General features: G+C 34.1%; 3 protein-coding genes across 3 annotated transcripts; 2 read left to right on the top strand and 1 right to left on the bottom strand.

Annotated features, from left to right (window-relative positions):
- Window positions 1–8106: 8106 nt before the first annotated feature.
- LOC108909622 (ras-related protein Rac1) lies at window positions 8107–12123 on the bottom strand. The gene is made up of 4 exons (XM_018714010.1): window positions 11795–12123; window positions 10240–10492; window positions 9907–10041; window positions 8107–8654 (listed from the first exon to the last, which is right to left on the bottom strand). The coding sequence occupies exons 1-4, from the start codon at window positions 11827–11829 to the stop codon at window positions 8499–8501; spliced, it is 579 nt and encodes a 192-aa protein (XP_018569526.1). The 5' UTR covers window positions 11830–12123; the 3' UTR covers window positions 8107–8498.
- Window positions 12124–12964: 841 nt separating this feature from the next.
- LOC108909620 (dihydropyrimidine dehydrogenase [NADP(+)]) lies at window positions 12965–19029 on the top strand. The gene is made up of 17 exons (XM_018714007.1): window positions 12965–13105; window positions 14315–14425; window positions 14785–14955; window positions 15019–15180; window positions 15248–15432; window positions 15491–15953; window positions 16150–16360; window positions 16428–16612; window positions 16741–16947; window positions 17008–17172; window positions 17224–17376; window positions 17430–17550; window positions 17648–17842; window positions 17895–18136; window positions 18262–18531; window positions 18585–18742; window positions 18814–19029. The coding sequence occupies exons 1-17, from the start codon at window positions 13070–13072 to the stop codon at window positions 18902–18904; spliced, it is 3126 nt and encodes a 1041-aa protein (XP_018569523.1). The 5' UTR covers window positions 12965–13069; the 3' UTR covers window positions 18905–19029.
- An 823-nt stretch (window positions 19030–19852) lies between these two features.
- LOC108909581 lies at window positions 19853–22122 on the top strand. Its single transcript, XM_018713964.1, has 8 exons — window positions 19853–19921; window positions 19977–20025; window positions 20075–20253; window positions 20309–20420; window positions 20615–20781; window positions 20832–20948; window positions 21163–21354; window positions 21408–22122. The coding sequence occupies exons 1-8, from the start codon at window positions 19853–19855 to the stop codon at window positions 22059–22061; spliced, it is 1539 nt and encodes a 512-aa protein (XP_018569480.1). The 3' UTR covers window positions 22062–22122.
- Window positions 22123–23339: the final 1217 nt, after the last annotated feature.

Here is a 23339-nt window from a genome sequence, read left to right on the forward strand (position 1 = left end):
AAAAGAAAACCTAAAATAAAAAGGCCAATATAACAGAAAAATCAACAGGTTATGGGCCCAGATTGCTCCGCTAATAAAATAAAAATATAAAATAGTAAAAATCTAAGAAGATGGCGATGGAATTAGAAGATCACGTGCAAATAGAGAAACTAGTGGATGAAAGTTCCTATCAAATTTGGAAGTTTCAAATAACTGTAACATTGAAGGCCCACAGTCTATTTGAAATTGTAAATGGAGACAGTAACGTGGAAAATTTAACTGAAGCAAATGCAATACTAGAATGGAACAAAAAAGATGCCAAAGCGCAGAAGATCATAGTAACATCAATCGATAAGCGGAATATAGTTCATATTATGGATTGCAAAAACTCGAAAGAAATGTTTGACAAAATTAAAAACATCTATGAGAAAAGTTCAACAGATCAAATCTGTAGCCTTCTGCAAGAATTTTATGGTTGTAGATACGAAAAGGGTTCCGATATGAGTATACATATAAGCAAAATAAAAAACATTGTTCATAAATTGAAAGCGCTACAACAAACAGTTGATGAAAACATGATAATTTCGAAAATTATATCTACCCTGCCTGAAAACTACAGATATTTTGTAACGGCTTGGGAGTCGATGAATACAAACGAAAGAACCCTTGAGAAATTAACAGCAAGATTATTAGTAGAAGAAGGGCGGAACAAAGTTAAAGAAGATGAAAGTGAAGTTGCTTTCCAAACAACTGAGAGAAGAACTAGAAAACCCAACATAAAAGATGAAAAAAAATTGAAGGAAGAAAGAAAATGCTTTAAGTGCGGAACTGTAGGACATATTGCAAGAAACTGTTCAGGTGAAGGTACAAGTAGGGAAACAACCCCAGGAAGAAGAAAGTATAAAGAATGCAGCATATGTAAAAAGACAAACCATCTCGAGCAGAATTGTTTTTTTAGAAGGAAAACAAATCATGACAGAAATAAGATAGCTTTCCTAACTGAAAACGGAAACTCCAGTAGTCAATATTTTGTTGTGGATTCCGGAAGCTCGTCGCATATGGCAAATTCAAGAGATATGTTCATTAACTTAACAGAAACACAGTCAAGCATAAACGTAGCAAAGAAGAATGAGAAAATGATAGCAAAAGAAAAAGGAACAATCGAAACGGAGTCATGCATATTGAATGACGTTCTGTACATACCAGATTTGCGAAGAAACCTGCTCTCAGTAAGTGCAATTACAGAAAACAATGGGGAAGTAACATTTACAAAAGAAAAGGTAATAGTAAAGAAAAACGATAGAAAAGTACTGGAAGGAAATAAGCAAGAAAATGGTATATATGTTATAGATTTGAATAAGAAAATAGACGAAGAAGAAGAGAGTTACTTAGCGGAAGAAACTAAATTAAAACTATGGCATAGAAAACTTGGGCATATGGGACTAGAAAATCTAAAGAAGCTAACAGAACAATCAATTGGAATGACATTAAATAAAAAGGAAATGAATAAATTAGAAGAAATATGTGAAGTTTGTTTACAAGCTAAACAAACTAGGCTTGCATTTAATACAGTAAGAAAAAGGGCAAAAAGACCGCTTGAAATTATACACACAGACATTTGTGGACCGATAGAACCGATAACATGGGATGGAAAAAGTTATATCTTGACAGTTCTCGATGACTATACACATTACAGTAAAGTTTATTTGCTAAAAACCAAAGATGAGGCATCTGAATACTTAAAGGAGTTTATAATGGAGGCTGAAGCTTATAAAAATGTAAAAACACACAAAATTCGGTGTGACAATGGTGGTGAATATGCGAATGCCAACTTCAAGCAGTGGTGCAGAAACAAAGGAATTATTTTAGATTACACCATACCTTATAGTCCGCAACTGAACGGCAAAGCAGAGAGGCTTAACAGGTCACTTTTAGAAAAGGCAAGAGCCTTAATATTCGACTCTAAATTAAACAAAGAATTTTGGGGTGAAGCGGTTTATGTAGCTACCTACTTACTGAATAGAAGCCCTACGGATACAGTAATAAAAACTCCCACTGAATGCTGGACTGGAGAAAAGCCAAACCTATCAAGATTACAAGTATTTGGATCAATCGCGTATGCGAAAGCATTGGGTTATGTTAAAAAACTTGATTCGAGAAGCAAAAAGTATATATTCGTAGGTTATTCACTAAATGGTTATCGACTTTGGGATGAGAAATTAAGAAAAATAGTGGTATACAGAGATGTGATATTTGGAGAAACAAAAGAAACCTTAGGCGAAACTGTAATTGTTCATATACCAGAAGATAAAGAACTTGAAGAAACAAGTGAAGAACCTGAAAATGAAAACTTGAGAAACTCGGAGTCCAGTACCAGTGAAGAGATGATTAGTATAGATTCCGAAGAAAATGAACAAGAAGTTGCAAGATTAGGAGAAGGAGAAAATTATCCAGAGACAAGTAGAGGAAGAAAAATAAAGCTGCCAGAAAGATTTAAAGATTATGTACTGGAAACAGAAGAAGAAGCATTATTAACATATCATGAAGCAACAAACGGACCCGAAAAGGAACAATGGACAAGTGCCATAAATGAAGAAAAGACATCGTTAAAAAAAAACAGTGCTTGGGTGTACATAGACAAAACTGAAGTGAAAAATAAGAAAATTCTGACGAGTAAATGGGTTTTCCGAGTAAAAGATGATGGCAAATACAAAGCGAGACTAGTTATAAGAGGATGTCAACAAAGAAATGGTTTTGACTACAATGAAACGTTTAGCCCTGTCATAAATACAACTTCTCTTCGAATTTTATTTGCATTAAGTGCTAAAAATGACATGAAGATAACAAAATTTGATATAAAAACAGCGTTTCTGTATGGGGACCTAGTTGAAGAAATATTTATGGAAATACCAGAAGGGTTCGAATGCAAAGACAACGAAAATAAAGTCTGTCAACTAAAAAAGGCTCTGTATGGACTAAAACAAGCGCCTTTAAAGTGGAACGAGAAATTTAGTGGTTTCTTAAAATCAAATGGATTAATTTGTCTGAAAAGTGATCAGTGTCTGTTTACCAATAAACAGCGAACTTTATGTCTAGCGATATACGTAGATGATGGTATCGTGTTCAGCAGAGATGAAAAGGAACTGTTAAATCTAATGAAAAGTTTAAAACAACAGTTTGAAATGACAATGTGTGAAAATCCTGATAGATTTTTAGGAATAGATATTTCACAACAACCTGGTAAAATAAAATTAAGCCAAAGACACTATGTAGAATCAGTTCTGTGCAAATTTAATATGGAGAAAGCTAAAACAGTACCTACACCTATAATATCCAACAAATTGAACACCGAGATGAAAACTAAATTAAATTATCCTTATAGAGAGGCAATCGGTAGTCTCTTGTACCTATCAAATAAAACCAGACCCGACATTTCCTACCCAGTTAATTTTTGTAGCAGAAAAATAGAAGATCCCATGGACGAAGACGTTGTAAGTGTTAAACGTATTTTTCGTTACTTAATTGGGTCAAAAGGTGATGGAATATGTTATGAAAATAATAATTCAAAGAAATTGACAGCATACTGTGACTCGGACTATGCGGGAGACACTGCGACTCGTAGAAGTACTACTGGTTACATAATATTCTACTGTAATGGACCAATTTCTTGGGGATCCAGAAGACAACCAATCGTTTCGCTTTCAAGTACTGAATCGGAGTATATAGCTGCAGCTGACACTGTGAAAGAACTTTTGTACATCAAGTCAGTGATTGATGAGCTTACTGGTGACGATATCGAGATAGACTTAATGGTGGACAATCAAAGTGCCATAACAATAATAAAAAACGGTCAGTTTAATAGACGCAGCAAACACATAGATGTAAGATACCATTTTATAAGTGAAAAGGTACATGAAGGTCTAGTTAACTTAAAATACTGTGCTACTGAAAATCAAGTTGCAGATACTTTAACAAAACCTCTTGGAACTGTGAAATTTCAGAGGTTCAAAAAACAATTTATGTGTGAATAGTAATGTTACATTATTCATTGTATTTTGTATGTAGTCAACCTAACCTAAAAATTGGAGAAGGTGTTGGAAATAAGCAAAATCAAAACAAATTTTTAGGTTGGGTCCGACTGAATACTTACCTGGTTCTATGTTCAGTGCAGAACTAAGTTCTGTGGTTGAGAGGGAATAAGGTTAGAATATAAGGTTAAGTTTTGTTGTTGGGAATAAATGGAATAAAGTGTGTGTCGTACTTTGCATTATTATTAAAAGAAAACCTAAAATAAAAAGGCCAATATAACAGAAAAATCAACACACTACATATAAAGAAAAAAAAGGTGATTTGAACTATGCCCTTCGAATGAATGAATGTATTAAACGTGTTTGTACATTTTTTGGCCTGACGTGCTTAAACAACGTTGAATTCAAATGTGTACAAAAAAATGTATTACAGCTGCCACACTGGGTATTTTTATTTTACAACCTAATTTTTTTGTTCCGTGTGTGTATGTAATATTCTCATAATGAATGCCAATAAAGGATTTTGATAATTTATTATAGAAGTTTTATATACAGGGTGATTCAAAAAACCGCTGACAGACTTCTGGAAGTTTCTATAAAATTAAACATTGTAATAATTCCAAAATGCCTGAAGATTTCTATTTCAAATTTGCTATGAGTAGTTAGCACCTTAAGACCAATGTTTGATGTACTGCTAAAAACTTTACGAGTATCGTAGAGACGGGGTCAACGTCACCCATTTTTAAAAACATTTTCTACGCCACTGCTAATTTTGTCAAACGGGCACTATTTTCATGTAAAGTGTTCAATTGTCTATCGAATTGGTCTCTTGCAAAATTTTTACTTTTTGTCTTAATTTTGCACGTTTGCGAGCGGTTTTTTGAATCTCCCTGTATAGGCCAGCCCTGCCTTTCATGTTTTACTAACCCAATTTAAAAAAACGATGCTAATACCTTCATTTATATACAAACCCAGATGAGACGACCTTCCAGTTGAAATAGGGAACAGGTTATAGACGATATAAAACAATCGGTTACATTTTATATACCTTTATTCTATAAATCTTAATTTAGCTATATATTATTTACAAAATACACATGATCCTGTTATAACATGGTCTCACATTTATCCACTTATTTAATAATAACTTCCATCAGTGGAGAGTGATGGACAAAAGTAGTTTGGGTTAAAATTAACTGGCGGAATTGCAAACAAAAAAAATTACAACCCGGCAAACGAATTCATTTGAATCACCAAATATACATCTTTCTATAAAAAATGCTCATAGATTTGCATCTTTTGGCACGATCACTTTAATCCACCGGAATAAAAATAAACCAAGGTGCAAATATTTGCACTTGGCGAGTGTATTTTTAAATAACCTTCGCAGAACTTCACCCGAATTTCATTTACTTTTCAATTCGTCACGTTGCACGTTAGTTAATCGTTTAGCCCAAACTATAAGCATCAAACTGCTATAATAACTTACACTTATGCTTAAATACTAATAGAAAAGCAATGAAATAGAAAAATATAGAACATATCTCACTGATTAATTATACGTACAACTAGAACTTTAATAAAATTTAAAATCCTAAAAAACAGATAACGAATGGTTATATTAAAAGCATACAAAGTATATTTACAAAAAGCATACCACTCGACAAAGTCAGTTCTTAATGTACAAAAGTACAAACCTTTCTTTTGGCCCGTTTTCGGTTTCTCCTCAATTAGATTTACAATTAACAACTTAACAATTGCTTTTTACCTCTAAAGACTCGTGCCTATCGGCTGGGTTTTATTAGCGGTTGACCTAGACGGAATAAATGGATCAAAGAAATTGTCTTGTCCATATAGAGAGTAAGACTGGTATTCTATAGAGATGTGCCGTGGACATGTCGTCAAAAGTAGACATGTCCTGAGGACACTTTTCAAGATTGAAAAGTTGTATGCGCATGAGCGGAATTATTTGTTGCATTCATAATTCCCGCAAACATTTTTTGAGGTTGGTACATGTAAAATTAAAGATATTTAGTAATTTTCTTGTAATTTTGTTGGTAATTGTTTAACTGAAAGTGACATTTTAAAAATATAATCTGTTTTATATGTCCATATTTTATTATTTTTGGTAAAATAACAATTAGTAAATAATAATCAGTTGATTCTTAAACAAATAGTTTATAAATGAAGTATTAAGCCAAAATCAACAGTTTGGTTATATTTTTCTGAATTGAGTAAAAATCATTATAAACTTAACTTCTGCTCAAAAACAATTTTTAAGAATTCCAGTAGGATGGAAAAACATTTAAATAAGTTTGGCTGTCCGGGTAAAATTATAAACCAGTTTATAAAAAAGTTTAAAGGTAGGTAATAAGTAAAATATATCGACACATGTTCATTAGAATAAAAGTAATATTTTGCTTTGTGTACCATCAAGCAGTGACCCGTGAAAACATGACGTCACTCATAGGTGCCTTATTGACATGTCCAGACATTTCATCGACATGTCTAACAGGCATGTCCGTAACAAACGTTTCCGAAAAGTGCCCATCTCTAGGATTCTATCTTATTAAGATTAAGGTTATTACGTGATCGTTTCGGAGATCTTTATCAGAATTAAGTGTATTTAAAATGAATGGGTAAAACAAGTTTCTAATTTAACCCATACACAGGGTGTTTTTAAATGAAGGAGCACATATAACTTTGAGGCCAAAATATGCTAATTGGGCTCAATACATCCAGTTGTTTCGTTTGCGGGCTACAGGCAACTAAAGCAGGGGACCTATACCGTTTATTCCATATTATTTATAAGCAAATACGAACACAGTGGAATCTCTCTTAGACAGACACCGAGGTGATTATAAGAATTTGTACGTTCAAAGGAAGTGTCCTTTTAACAGAAAATCATTAAAAAATGGTCAAAAATAGTAAAAATTTCCTTTTCCGGTGCCATTTTCAACAACACCAAACAAATATTGCACGTCTTGTAAAACTTAATTAAATAAATTATAAAAATAAACAGGAAATCAAATTGTGCCTGAGATTGGGGTTTTCCGACGGCTGATCTTACATCCTAACAGCAAAAATATGCAATTTTTTTTATAATTCATGGAAAACGAAGATTCACAGTGCAGAGGTGGCGTTTGTTTTAATATTTCACTGGTACTACTTTTTGTGTCAGTTAAAAGGAGAATCTGCCCAAGTGGATTACACAAGTGCTATTACAGAAAGCTGCCAAGACAAAACAAAACTGTCCATCCATCGGCGACCACATATAGGAAGTGTCTGTTAAGAGAGATTTTACAGTTTCTGGAATTAGTGTCGTCGGCTCTCATAAACAAAGTATTATACTACAGGATACTTAAAATCTTTCAACATTTGACGGTTTACAAAACCTCTCATTCTCGACTAGATCTTACCAATATTCCTTAGCAGATATGAGAATAGCATGCCAACCCTTCCTCACACCATTTTCCCCATTTGTACTAATCTCCGCGGTTGGAATAAAACAGGTATATATCACCTACAGTTGGAGTAACTAACTGTTTAGATTCTATTATAGAAACTATTTTTCAAAGATGTTTGAATTTTTTTTGTAATTTCGACTTAAAACTTTAAATTTTTTTTATCTGTCATGTAATCAAAACTCCATCGTATTCATATAATACGTTGGATTTCGAAATTTAACCCTTTTTAAGTTATAAATTTTTTCACATCGTAATTACTACAAACAGCTACAATTAGGACTGAATTATATTCGACGCTGTATTTTTTTATTTAACTACAAAATAATTCAATGCAAATATCCATTTGTTCCACCTGGTCTTCCAAAAACCCCGACTACCACCAATAAAATCGATCGGGTGGGTCGAAAAAATCTCATAACAAATCAAGGATATCAACAACGCATAGTTCGGTAGCCGTTATTTGCCGACAGACAGATTTTAAAACGGCCCCGTTTTAAAATCTCTTCAGTGAACACATATTTCCTTAATAACCTACGTTGGCCTGGCAAGTAAACTCTGATATTGCCGTTAATCATTATCCATCTACTATATTAGGTATATAAATGCAGAAAAAATGTAAACAACTCGTCGCCTAATTGCAGTAACTTTATACTTATTTAAAATCATCCAAAACATAATAAATCACATTTACGCACATCATTTAGTGTTACTTTGTGCTCTGAGGAGCAGATTCACGTGATACTTTTTTTAGACTTCAACTGGGAGAACTAACGGGAGAACAAAGTTGAACAAAACGAGGTTACGGTAAAATAAAACTTGGTTCTTAATTACAAACCCTGTTAAAACCTAAAAATGTAGTCTTTGCTGTGAATCTGATCTAACCAACAATTCCAAACCAAGTGTCCCAAATTAAAGATACATAAGTACAAAGGAAGAATGGAAAAGGATGTTATACATTAACCGAAGACGGAGACATGTGGTTTAAAATTGTAGTAACAAGTAAAAATTTGTTAATATTCTAGAGTTACAAGATAACACATCTGCGTTTAGGTTTGACTTGCATGACGGGGCACAATACTGCTCGAATGGCTTCGTCGAACACTGTTTTAAGTCCTTTTTGCGTTAAGGCCGAGCATTCCAAATATTTCACGGCACTGATCTCTTTGGCCATCGCCAAACCCTAAAAGGAATAGTATATTGAACGTTTGTTCGAGCCACACAATACGGGCAATAGAAAAGACTTTCATGTGCTCAGATATGGGTTCTTCATCACAACTTCCCTCAGACGGGAAAAGAAGACAAATTATTTAAATTATCATCATGTTAACTGAGAATCTACAATCTGGGTTCCCCGAAAGAATTCTACAGCAAGGTGGAGACAGAAACGTTTTAAATTATTTGAAACAACTGATTTTCATCAAAGATTTATATAAACTTAGATATTCTCCATTACAATAAATAATAAAAGACAAAACAAAATAATAATTGCTATGTTGTCTGAACGAACTTATTGTTAGTACTTGCGGTATATTCTATTGCTCTAAAATTCGTTTTTTTTTGAAGCAAAATAATTAGAATTATTTGATAAATTGTTTCATCAAATGTAATTATTTTCAAGACATTGTTTAAAATATGTAAAAAAAAGGAAAAACTTTTAAATCAAAACATTTAATTTTAAATAATTTTTTTTTTACTTTTCTAAAAAATCATGATTTATACTGTAAACTGTTAAATTTATTATATGAAAATCTTATCTATCCGAATTCATTTCGGGATAATAAAGATCATCTACACTAAATATTTATTAGAAATTAGGCACCATGTCACATAAAAGTTGTTACTGATAAATAAAAATATAGGTGATCTAATTGTAAGGCTTACAGAGCTGTAAAATTAATGAAAATATCTAGAAACTAACAGGCAACACGGCTAAAATTTTATTACGCCTGTAAAAATTGTTTTCGATCAAGTCCAGACAACATACATGTAAATATATGCAAACTAAAAATAAATGAGGGACCTAACACTTGTAATCGCTTTACACGGAAATGTGTTAGAAACAATAAACACCTAAACTGTTTATTGGCAATCCTAACTCACCGTCTTTACTTTCCCGTTTGTTATAGTGTAACAGCATTTTGGGATCTTTATTACGCATAAATATTATTATATGTTGTAATTAATAACTTCAGCATGAATCACATTTAAAATAACTGACATTTGAAATGAACCCAGATTAAAAAATATAATAATTGTGTACAGTTTACGAAATGTTTATGGTATTTTAATATTTTCCTCATAAATTACCGGTTTTTGACTCGATTACGAAAATTGCTACACCTTCGATACTTTACAAGAAATCAACTAATATATTTTAAAAATAAAAGATTGTTTTCTATTAAAAAAAGCAAATTCTAAACATTACGTCTTACCTGTGGATAAGTAATGGGAGACAATTTTTTGTCCTTAAGTTTCTCGATGGTTGACCTGTCATCCCTCAAGTCCAATTTGGTTCCAACTAATATGATGGGGGTATTGGGGCAGTGATGTCTCACTTCTGGATACCACTGCAGAAAAACATCAAGCTCAGTTCTGACTTCAAACGACAAAATAAAATACATTTGAAAAGGTGCAGATATTCAGACCCTCAATTTCTCATCAGTTTTTCCTCAGACGGGAAAAGGAGACAAAAAAATAATGTATCATCATGTAAATTTCAAGTATCTTTTGGCACAGCGATTAACTGTAACAGGAACAAATCTTACCTTCGCCCTGACGTTCTCGAACGATGCCGGATTGACCAATGAGAAACAAATAAGAAACACGTCGGTCTGAGGGTAGGACAGAGGTCTCAATCTGTCATAATCTTCTTGGCCAGCCGTATCCCAGAGTCCCAGGTTGATGGGTTTACCATCTACCATTACATTTGCCGAATAGTTGTCAAATACTGTTGGTATGTATTCGCCGGGAAAGGCATTTGTTGTGTAACTTATTAAAAGACATGTCTTACCGACAGCACTGGAAAAGATATAGGTACTCAATTTAGAGAACTTAATATAATACTTGGATAATAAGAAAACTCAAAGGGTTTGGATGACTAAAACTGTTTGATTCTATCAATATTATTCAATTATCTTCATTCATTTCAGTAATCATTATTTATATTTGCTATCAATTAATCATTTATTTTGTATTTTTAAATGTGACATATTATTCTAAAATAAAAAACTAAATTAATCCTGTTATCATTTGGCTTAGCAAATATTAGAGAAAATTAAATAAGTGAACATTTAAAATCCACAAATTTATTGAAATGGTAAAATAGATATCTCTTATCTACCATGTTTTATTTATGACATCAGTTTATCATTTTACAAGAACATAAAATTTAAGTAAAAGATAACCTTATTTAATTTTTGATATAGTTCTGCTTTTAAACTGCTATCGATTTATATTTTTTCTTCCTGGATGTGGTAGGATCATCCATTTATTATCTCAGACTACACTGATATATGCTAATAACTAATGCAGGCCCGGATCCAGAGACTGGTTTTGGGGGTGGCGCAAAGCACTTCTTTATCATTATTATTATTATTATTATTATTATTATTATTATTGTTGTTGTTGTTGTTGTTGTTATTTTTTTGATGACGTAAGGTGTAGGTTAGGAAGGGGGACTTGCATTAATATCGACTAACTGCCTGTTGCCATTTGGAGAAATTGAAGATCTTTAAAAAATGTTGTGCTTTGGGGGTGGCGATCGCCACATCGCCACCCCCTCTGGATCCGGGCCTGAACTAATGCTACGTTATCAAACCAAACATTATGTTCATATTTTGTCTGCTTTTAATATTTGTGATTTGAAAACAAACAAATTTAATTTCAAAATTTAAAATATCTTTGTAGTTACTGTTTCATTTTTCCTTGTTTCTGTCGACAGATTGGCAAATTACTAAACAATTTGTTTTAACATGAAGATAATCTGTGAGTCACTTCCTTATTAGAAATTATTTATTAAAAGTAATTTATTAAAATATTTACTTTTAATAATAAGTCATAACTTACAAATAAGTAAACCGCAATGAAGTAATCTAATAAGATTTCAAATTTATTAAAAAATTCGAATCCGAATCCATAGCTACAAGTGATATCTAAAAGTTATACATTGTCGAGAAATAACATACGTTTCCAGTATTGTCCTTTTCAAACAGACTTATCAAGTCAAGGACGTAAGTGCGTGACCAAATGCGAACAAAAGGTAGCGCCAAGAACGAGAATTTACAATTAGCTAAAACTGAATACGAAGTGATAGATACGTACCCGTCACCTACAACTACACACTTTATGGCTTGCATTTCGTTATCTTATTGATAACGATAATGAAAACTTGCAGTCAAATTAATTAAACACCTTGGATTGGGTGTGTGTTCTGTCAAATGCAAGGCCACCTAATCACTACCACACCGAACCACTTTGAAATCATTCATTAGCACTTCTTACGACTTCTGTACATCACCGTTACAGTTTATGTATTTCAGATATATTAATATTCAATTATCTGTGTAACTTTTATATATTTTTTTCTGTTGGTCTTTTAACGATCAGCCACCGCGACCACACGTAAAGTTAAAAGGTGACAAATGAACTGACATAAGCTGGTACTGCCAACAGTGACAACTGTACCAACTGTGTATTGGTTTGGTTAGAAATTTCCTAACCGCTTTGATGTTATCATAATTAATTTAACTTTGCGGTTTCATTAATTAAAAGCAGTCTCTGTTAAAGGTATGCGTCTTGTTTTGGTATATATAAGCAATGGTACACACTTTTAGTTTACACTGTTCACAGATGAATGCTCATGGCATATTTTTTCCAAAGGTAGGTAGGTAGGTATAGTAATTTGTGTTACCGGACACATAGATCTACCATTAAAGTTTGCGCATTCATTTTAGTTACATCCTGTATATAATTTGAATAGGATTCTCCCGAAATAGGACGAGCAAAGCCGGTTATTCCATATAAATTATTTACGTATTAGATTAATTTAAGAATATTTAATACCGCACAAATATTTGATAAACCATTTCGTGTCATGAAATTCATGGGATTTATTATTAGTTTTAGTTATGTAGAAATATATGTTTTAAATTATAAATGCTTTTAATAACCTATAAAAATTACCTACCTCTACCTACATTTGTCATGGGTTATTATTGGACGCCTTTTTTTTTAGTGTAAATCAATTTAAAATTGATTCATTCCGTGCTTAAACTAATATATATTGCTGAATTAAATTTAAAGATTATTAACATGTTTTATTTTTTAACAGCTAAAGTAGTTTTTTGAAACACTTTTTTTTTCGAAAATAAACGGTAGGTAATTCCCAACCAAGAGAATAAGAAATCAAAGGAGGAAGGTTGAACTTCAACCAATGACGCACCACTGATGACTGAGGTTCATTGCTGAGGTTTAGAGAAAGAAAAATTAATCGCTTAAATTCAGATAAGATTATAGTCGTTCAGCGATGTGTCAGTAGAAAGTTTATTTTAAAATCAGTTATAATTTTTAGTGTGGTCAAAGCCAGTGAGTTTTACCATGGCGAAAGTTAGTGTCGATTTACCCGACATTGAGGTAAAGTTTGTATAAATATACTGACTTCTTTTTATGCTAAGCAGTAACGGGATCTGTTTAGTTATAATTTAGTCAAATGTATTTTCCATTTGCGTCTACCTTCCATATATTTCACTGAGAACAATAAGTTACATCCAATATAATATGTATACTAATGCAAAGGCGGCAAAATGTTATTAGTAAAACATACCTAATTAATTTATATACGTTTACAGAAAAGCGAGTAAAAATTTATAAAAAATAAATGTTGCTAAGGAAAATTATTTGTTTATGAAGTCGGACATACTTAGTTGGTTTATCCCTAATAAACAATGGTAGCAAATTACATTGTACGTTCTTAGGTTTGTTGGTACATATTTTATCTATTTACAACTATATTTTTTTATAGGTAAAATTAAATTTCTCTTGTGTTTATAAATATTTCTTTTTGATGATAAATTAAAGCCCTTTTGATTGTTGAAATAAATTTTATAGTAGATTTCTTGATAATACCGATCTAAAAGGAAGTAGTTCTAGTTAAAAATAGGTGGGGCTAGTACCTATTGTTTTGCATATATTTTATTTGTACTAAGTGGTCCAAAAAATTAAATTTGGAATATATAACAACATATTACCTAATATGTACTTGTTCTTACATAGTATAATGAAATTATTTTTATCACGATACATGACATCACGATTCATAAAATGTTATGCTTGGGTTAAAAGCTATTTTTTTTTATCAGTTATATCTATTATTGATAGCACAGTTTTTGTTTCCAAGTTCCCAATTTATATGGGTTTGTCTGAGATGGCCATGATAGATTATATTTTTTTAAGTAATCATTGAATCGATTTTATACATATATGGATTAAGATATATCAAACAGGGAAACTTGTACAATGTAATAACTGTTCCTTATCTTTTTTGCCCTATCACAGTATATATTTGATTTTGGTACTTTTGTTGGAAAATGCTCTTATCGCGATCAGGTTCTCAGAAAAATATTCCACATAATCTATTTCATATATGAACAATTTAAAAGTTATATATATTTCCGTTTTAATTTTAACCATATGAATTCCACATTTCTAAAATTAAATGGAAAATTAATTATTAATTAATTGCATATGATAATAAACCATAACATTTTTAGAGCCATATTAGTGTTTAAATTTTTTCATAAAATACTTTTTTCCTTCCCTATATTTTAAGCAGTTTTCTTTCAGAACATTTTATCACTAAATCCTCGCGTTCACACCCATTCCAGCTTGGTACCTACGAGCCAAACCAAGAAGAATAAAACCCACTGGAAAAGAAACGCTGACAAAAAATGCCAGGTAGGTTTATCTATGGGTCTGAGGGTAGACTGCAATGATGAGCGTCCGCAGAAAATATGTCAAGCTCTGGAAACTGTTAAAAAACAATAAAAACAGAAAAAACAATATTTTTTTATTTGCTGGCACGGTTATGCATTGGGGAGGGGTAAACAAGGTTTCAGTGCGGACGCTCATGATTTCAACAATAGATTCTACTGAATTTTTCACGTTATTTTTGAATTTTTAAATTACCAATTAAAAAACATAGTAGAATGTATTCAACAATTAGTGAGCATTAGAATTAAAAAGAGTAAATTGAACTTACATCTTTCTTCCCTCGTTTTCTCTTTTGGAGTTTTTCAAATGTTACGCACTTTTAGGAGTGTCCTACTTTGGAAAACGATTTCTCGGACATCAAGCCTACAACTTTAAGTGAAAGAGCAGCTTTGAGGGAGGCAGCGAGGTGCTTAAAATGTGCAGACGCACCCTGTCAAAAGTCCTGTCCCACTCAACTGGACATAAAGTCTTTTATAACGAGTATTTCCAACAAGGTAAATACAATGTATTATTAATAATTCGAAAGTAGTGATTCATAAGTGTTTGTATTTTTCCAGAATTACTATGGCGCAGCAAAAGCCATTTTTTCCGACAACCCTTTAGGAATCACCTGCGGCATGGTGTGTCCCACTAGTGACCTTTGCGTGGGTGGTTGTAACTTACAAGCTTCGGAAGAGGGAGGGATAAACATTGGGGGACTACAACAGTTTGCTACAGAGGTACACATCTCTTTGAAATATATTCCGGAACAGTGAAATAGTTTGTTGTTTTAATTAAATATTTCAGGTGTTCAGCAAAATGGGCGTGAAACAGGTACGAGATCCAAGAACACCACAGCCCAAAAATCCTAATTCAAAAATAGTACTCTTCGGAGCCGGACCAGCGTCACTTTCCTGCGCAACTTTCCTAGGACGGTTGGGGTACGATAACATTACTATTTATGAAAAACAAGACGTCCTGGGAGGACTTAGGTAAAGATATAGTTCCTTTATATTCTGCACTTATGTTATATTTATCAATTCTCTGTAGCACCACGGAAATACCTCAGTACCGACTTCCCATTTCTATGGTAAATTTCGAAATCGGCCTTGTAAAAGACCTAGGAGTGAAAATAGAAACAGGACGATCACTTTCAATGAAAGACCTAACTATCAAAAGTCTGCTGAACGATTCAAAGGCGATATTCATTGGTATTGGCTTGCCACAACCGAAAATTAATCCTATCTTTAAAGATTTGACGCCCGAAATGGGATTCTACACGTCTAAGAGCTTTTTGCCTAAGGTTTCGAAGGCTAGTAAGAGCCCTGCCGATGGAGGATGTCTTTGTAAGACCAGCGCCGCGTTACTTCCTAGGCTGTATGGAAATGTGATTGTTTTGGGAGCTGGCGATACAGCTTTCGACTGTGCCACATCGGCATTACGATGTGGTGCTAGGAAGGTCTTCGTTGTGTTTAGAAGAGGTTTTAGCAACATAAGAGCGGTACCAGAAGAGGTAATTTTACATAATTACATCTTAACTTCTTATCCCTACTTCTTGCGATTGGTGCTGTTGATAGGACCATTCTCAAAATGTGTTTTTGTAGTATTCAATATGAATTCTTCATCTGAAATATTGATACATGAAGCAACTTTCTGAAATTTTGTATAACTCGTGGAATTAGAGATATTTAGATACTTTTGCTTTTAAGGTTTCATTGGCTATTGAGGAAAAATGCGAACTAATGGGATTCTTATCTCCCCACGCTGTAAATGTTCGGGATGGTAAAATAGTCTCAGTGACCTTCAGCAGAACAGAACAAACTGAAGATGGCAAATGGGTTCAAGACGTCGAACAGCTCAGCACCTTGAAAGCTAACTTTCTTATATCGGCCTTTGGAAGTGGTTTGGAAGATCCTGATAGTAAGTATGAAAATATCTCATTAATTTTTAGATTATAGATTTTCATGTAAAACATTTCCGATTTCAGTGATTGAAGCTCTGAAGCCGCTTGAACTAAATGGATGGAATTTGCCGGTGGTTGATCCGGACACAATGCAGTCATCGCATCCATCTGTGTGGTGTGGTGGTGATGTAGCAGGTACAGCGGAAACAACGGTAGAATCGGTCAATGATGGCAAAACAGCCGCGTGGTATATTCATTGTGCTTTGGAGGTAAGTACTTTCAGCCATTCCAAAATTGTGATTCAAGCATTCAATTTGAATAAATTCTCCCAAGAGTGAATAAAACCTGTTTGATTATTTTCATTGGTTCTATTAATTTTTTATTTTGTGTTTCTTAGGGTTTGCCTAGGAACACCAAGCCAAAACTGCCCTTATTTTACACCGAAATCGACGAGGTTGACATTTCGGTTGAAATTTGCGGGGTGAAATTCGAAAATCCGTTCGGTTTAGCCTCGGCCCCTCCCGTCACTAGCACGGCGATGATACGGAGGAGCTTTGAGCAGGGCTGGGGCTTCGTTGTCACAAAAACTTTCTGCCTGGACAAGGTAAGTTCCTTTTGTTAAAAAAACGACTTTGTGGTTGACCGTTCCTCATTTCAAACTTAGGATAAAGTTACCAACGTTTCTCCGAGGATAGTTCGAGGGACGACCTCTGGATACCACTACGGGCCTCAGCAAGGATCTTTCTTGAACATTGAACTGATTTCAGAGAAATACATGGATTATTGGCTGCAAGGTATTAAGGAGCTGAAAGAAGATTTTCCGACAAAGGTGGGTATTTTCCTTATCCAAAAATCTAGAAATACATAATGCGCGTTGAAGGTCATCATTGCCAGTATTATGTGTGCGTACATCGAGGAAGACTGGCGAGAACTGTCCAAAAAAGCTGAAGATAGCGGAGCTGATATGCTGGAATTAAACTTGAGTTGCCCCCATGGAATGGGGGAATCCGGAATGGGCCTTGCATGTGGCCAAGTACGTTTAACCTGTATATTCACTTGTATTTTGTAACCGCCACAATGTTTTAGAAACCAAATCTCGTGCGGGATATATCCAAATGGGTTCGACAATCAGTAAAGATACCGTTTTTCATTAAACTGACCCCAAATATAACTGACATAACGGTTATCGCTAAGGCGGCTTATGAAGGTACCTAACATTTACGTAAATATGTGTTATTTCTTAAATAACTTTTTTTTATATAATACAATGATGAGTTCTTGCTTTTTCATGTGTGTTTTAAAAGGTGGAGCTTCTGGGGGTACTGCTATTAACACGGTGTCTGGATTGATGCACGTCAAGCCAGACGCGACAGCTTGGCCTGCCGTTGGAATTGACAAAAGAACTACTTACGGAGGAGTCAGCGGAAATGCCACGAGACCAGTTGGGTTAAGGGCAGTTTCTTCTATCGCACAACTACTACCGGACTTTGCAATTCTAGGTAAGTTAACCATAAATATAAAATTTCAAAGAACTCATCATTTTGATTTCAGGCGCCGGTGGAGTTGAATCGGCTGAAACGGCCTTCGAATACCTGCAGTGTGGAGCTGCAGCTGTTCAAGTCTGCAGTGCCGTACAGAATCAAGATTTTACACTTATAAATGACTATTGTACAGGCCTTAAAGCGCTGCTATATCTAGATGGAAGATTGGCTGGTTGGGAAGGTCAAAGTCCACCGACTTTCAAGAATCAAAAGGGCAAGCCCGTTATTCCGTTGTATGACGAGAATGGCATTGTAAGTGACTAATAGTATTAGCGGTCGTTCACTTTTTAACAGTTTCTTAAGAAGTTTTTAAAGTATTTATAAATTAAACGAATCCCAGACGGAAATTCTTCTTTCATTCGCGCATTCTATTTCAGAAACTTCCACTTTTCGGACCCTACCAGAAGAAAAGAGAAGTGCAGCTGAGCAAGTTGTACAAAGCATGCAGAGTGAAAGAAGAGTTGATTCCCCATCACGATGGCGCCCAAATTAATTTCAGTAACGGCGTTGCTGCCCCGTCACAAAATTGTGGAGGTGCATCCAAAAAAATTCCCAAAGTGCAGGATATTATCGGCAGGGCCCTTTCAAGGATCGGCGCTTATAAGGAGCTTGATAATACCAAGCAAGTGGTTGCTTTAATCGATGATGTAAGTTCAAGTTTCATTCGTCAGGTTTTAAATGATTTTGTTCAACATTTTAGGATATGTGTATTAACTGTGGTAAATGCTACATGACATGTAACGATTCCGGGTACCAAGCCATACATTTCGATCCAGAAACTCACATTCCTAAGGTTAACGACGACTGTACGGGATGTACGTTGTGTCTTTCAGTTTGTCCAGTGATCGACTGTATAACGTAAGTTTTTACAATTTTCCAGTGCCAATGTGTTAAGTGTACAAACAAAAATTTATCGAATTTGTTTTCAGGATGGTACCAAAAACCATTCCGCATGTTATCAAGAGGGGAAAAGGTGTCCTACATGGTGTCCACGCACTTAATAACGTAGTTAAAGTTTAATAGAAAGATTTTAATGCATTTAAATGAAATAGTCCTTTTAAATAAATTTTTAATAAACTGTTTTATGTAACGATATATTCAACTGATGTAAAATTAAAAAATAAATAAATTTCAATGTAAAAATATATTCTTTTAATCTTAATCTTCTAAAAAACCGGAAGAAATAAAATTTGCATTTCTAAGTGTTTATTATTATTGCTAAGAATTTGAATTTTTCTGTCAAATCTTTAAGAATGTGAATCCTGTTGCAGATATTGAGCTTTCTGAAAAAGAAACATGGTCATGTCAAAAAGTACTCATTAAACCGAACGGTTTATAACAATTCCGAACTGAATGTAAAAAGTTTACAGAGTTGACGTTTGATCACAACCCTTGATGACTCTACCAACTCTCGCGGTAAATCCCCACCGTTGTTTCTTACACTGGTCTCCCTGAATTTTGGCAATCTCTGGTGTCACCTTGACCTGCCATTAATGTGTTAAGCCATTTTACTAGAAAATTCGAAACAATGGTGATTTTATGGACAAGATGGGGTCTTCAGCAATAGTTCTGTCATCTATTTTGATTTAGTGTGTGTTTTGGCTGCATGAACAGCTTCTACGGTTGAATTAAAAAATTTTGAATCCTGACCGACATTCCCCGGGTCGTTTTAGTAATAGGTCGATGTTCCTAGACATGTACGGCTCAGCTTGAGTGGTTTTGAAGGTTTTCAAGTTTTACGATAAGTTTCTGGCTTTGGATTTAGAAAATCTGAAAAATCTGCACTGATAATTTTTAAAAACTATAAAAATAAGAAAAATTTGAGAAAGTGGTTAAAAAAGTGAGTCCAGAAAAAGGAAATACATAAATGACGACGAAGAACTCATAAATAGCTTTAAAAAAATTTAAAAATCAGAATGACAAATATTTTGAAATAATCTTTGACACAGTCATGTCATATTTCAATAAATGTTTATTTACCTGTTATACACCCTTTTATACGTAACTTTAAGCAAATCCGAAGAACTGTTGATAAAGGTACAATCTATAAATCGTATTCATAATTTAGATATATTGACAATTTCTAATGCAGGACTCAGGAGTGGGATTTATTGATGAAGACGACATTGCCATGATATTCTGTAAGTACTTCCAAGTAAAATATAAGATGCCCAATGAGTAAAATTGTAGATGTCACTCTGGAAAACAGATCTGTGAAGGACTTTGAGGTTTCGGTTTGTATGGGGCAGTGCTGCGACACGACAAACCCTAATGTGATAGACTGCAACTCTACGTTTCTGATTGGTGGAGATATGGGTATTCTAAATTCCAAGCGTACTAAGAACGTTACTCTTATTTATCCGAATTTGGTGAGAAATAATAATTGTTTTCATAGTCCCATTATTCCTACCAATCGAATTTTAGTATCTCACGGATAGACAGGGCCAGTGCATTGTTAATATACGTTATCGAAATGATGTTCTCATGAGACAGAAGATGACAAGAATCAATTTCAACACAAATGTACCCAATGAAGGTACGTGTGTAATTATTAGTGTTGGAAAGCTTTATTAGTATAAAAAGATTGCGTTTTGATAAAATCATAAAACAATCAGGAAAACTAGTAGGTGCGCTGAAAAGGTATCTAACTTTATGAATACTACTGCATAAGCACACTGATATTCAAAACTACCATTTACTTGCTATTATTTGTTTCCAAATTTATTTTAGAAGGATGTGAATGTCAATCAGTGGATATGGATCCGACAAAGAATTGCAGACCGGTGGACTGCGTGATCAAATATTTAGGAATGAGGAATTATTTCGACTTCAAACGCATGGAATGCACATCTGTGACCAAATGCATATCTCCCCCAGAACAATGCGTACCAGAAATTGTAAGAAATTTATTGCGAAATATGTAGATACTTAAGAGCTGCTCTTTCAGGGTTATTCAATTGCACTTAACAGCTGTACCGATCTTAATACTACCATTGGAAAAGACGACTTACACTTCTTAGATAGCAATAAGTCAGAATTACACCAGTGCACGAATTGTCCACCAGTAAGTACCATCATTTTTTGGAATCAGAGATGAATTATAACGTCGGCTTAGGTCATTATTTATCTGTGGTGCTTTCTGCATTTCCATATTTTTAAACTGAAAATTGTACTTAAAAATTAATTGATAATGAGGCCATTGAGACTGGAAAGGTGGTTAAAAATTGCAATATAAGCGAGTTAAAACAAGTACATTAATTAATGATTCATATTTGTAGAGCAATATGATCTGCCATCATGGTTCTACGGATACCAACGGGCAATGCGAATGCGACACGGGTTGGACCACCACTACTGATGAAGAGATGTATTCACCCACACTGTTGCTCTACCACATGTGCAACGTCGAGGTAGGCGCATGGAACTGTGTCAACAAACGGAAAATTAAAACAACGACCATTTTAATAGCGGTAAATGAACTTATTGTACAAAACGTATCACGATAAAGTAAGTTTACTTATAGGTGTTTGCCATTACCATTGCCTCTAAGATCCTTATCTTGATGTGCATTCTGAACTGGTGCTACAAGCGTTACAGACAAAAGAAGGAACAAATCTGCAGCAACAAATTAGACCCTGACAGAGAAGAGATAATACTCTGCGAGGATATGCAAGAACTGGAGGAATGCAAGTGCGAAACATCGAAACAGAACTCGCATTTCTTGCAGACCCAAACTGTGAACGTCAGCTACTATCCCTGCTTGCCTAGCGTTTTCTCTAGCTTTCGCGGTTCCATTGCGTCGGCCGAATGTAATAAGTGTTCCTTAAACAGTGAAGAAAGCATCGAGTTGAGTAAGACTACCTCTTCCCTTCACGATTATACTGAGAGTGAAAGCGAAGCAGCTACGGTTACCGAGCAAGAGGAAGGAAACGATGAAGAATTCTCTGGGGAGGGGGAAGAATGCAGTGATCTGGAGGAAACAAAGAGCGGTGAGGATTTGTACGGGGAGGACACCAGATCGGATATTGAGGACTGCGGGGGGATGTGTGAGGAACCTTGCGAACAGTCTGACTTTACAGGGTATTCGACTTATGCCAGCAGGAGGGGGTCTTCTTCGACTAAAAGTAAAAGTATGTCTGCGGCACGGAAGTCCAGGAGTTCAACAAATATTGACTGATTTTTGTGTTCCTGCGTGTCTATATTGTTTTTATACTGATGAAAAATATTTATATTTTAAATAAAAATATTGGCTTATGCCTCAACACTCTGATGGCTATCAGGGAGTGCAATGTGTTATGTCCTACATTATTTAAATATGTTTTCAGCTTCTTTCGAACCATGAGGCTAATACGAGGTTTACGAATAATCGCTCTGGGTGCTTGAGGTACTGTGTCTGTCTTTATTTTAAGCTTTACTGAACTGTCACTGTACTTGCATGATATGCAGTCATATATTTAATAGAAAGAAAAACCAAATCAGAGCTCTTGACGTAGCAGATAAATAACGGGAAGAAGTATTTAAATGATTTATTTCGAATTTCATGTATAAACAATATTGCACCTTGGTACCTAATTTAATATACAATAAGCCTCTCTGGTGATACGATGAACATTTGAAAGCTTATATGAAGGCAGGCATTACAGATATACAGAGAAAAAGCTTGCGGAACCAAAGACGGTACTAGGTATTTATATATTTTCTCAAGATAACTACCATTTGTAGAGAATGTGAACAAAGGTAGAAGCTATACCCTTGTTTCCTAGTGAAAGGTGATAAGAAATGGTAAATAGACGTCTCTAACTATGACTTGGTCAATTCATGTTTGTACAAAACGTTAGTCTATTTAATATCACTTAAGTTATAAACTATTGAAGCCAGATTGAAATATTAGTATTACTGTATGTATCCGTTTACTATATTCTGTGGTAATTACTTGAAATTTTGATCCAGCCACAAGGCTCTACTTAAATACTACAAATTAAAAAGAAATTAGATGAGTTGTTTCCAAAACATCCTGTACCAAACTTTTAACCAAGTCATAGTAGAATTCTACCAAGTGCATTTTAAGATTGTTTTCAAATAAATGTTACCATCTAAAAAATAATTAAATCTGTGCGTCTACAGATAGAAAAACATAGAATGCACTTGACGAGAAAATCTTATTTTACAATACACATAATAGAAAAACAATCTTACGCTTGGCGAGTACCTTTGAATTAACTGGTAAAACTGTTTTTCCTCATCTTCAGATTATTTTTATGTACTCGTATTTTGCTTCAGACATTTATTCAGTTCATAAATGCCTGAATATTGAGATAAATAAATTTTTCATATAAAACTTTAAGTTTATCACAAAACTACATTCATATTCTTTACTAAAAATAACGTCCTCTTAAAATATTCAGTTCCAAAACTCAAAGTGGTTTATTTGCACATATATCTGGACAATATACAG

This window comes from Anoplophora glabripennis, unplaced genomic scaffold (genome assembly GCF_000390285.2).
Source record: "Anoplophora glabripennis isolate ALB-LARVAE unplaced genomic scaffold, Agla_2.0 scaffold147, whole genome shotgun sequence".
NCBI classification, from domain to species: domain Eukaryota; kingdom Metazoa; phylum Arthropoda; class Insecta; order Coleoptera; family Cerambycidae; genus Anoplophora; species Anoplophora glabripennis.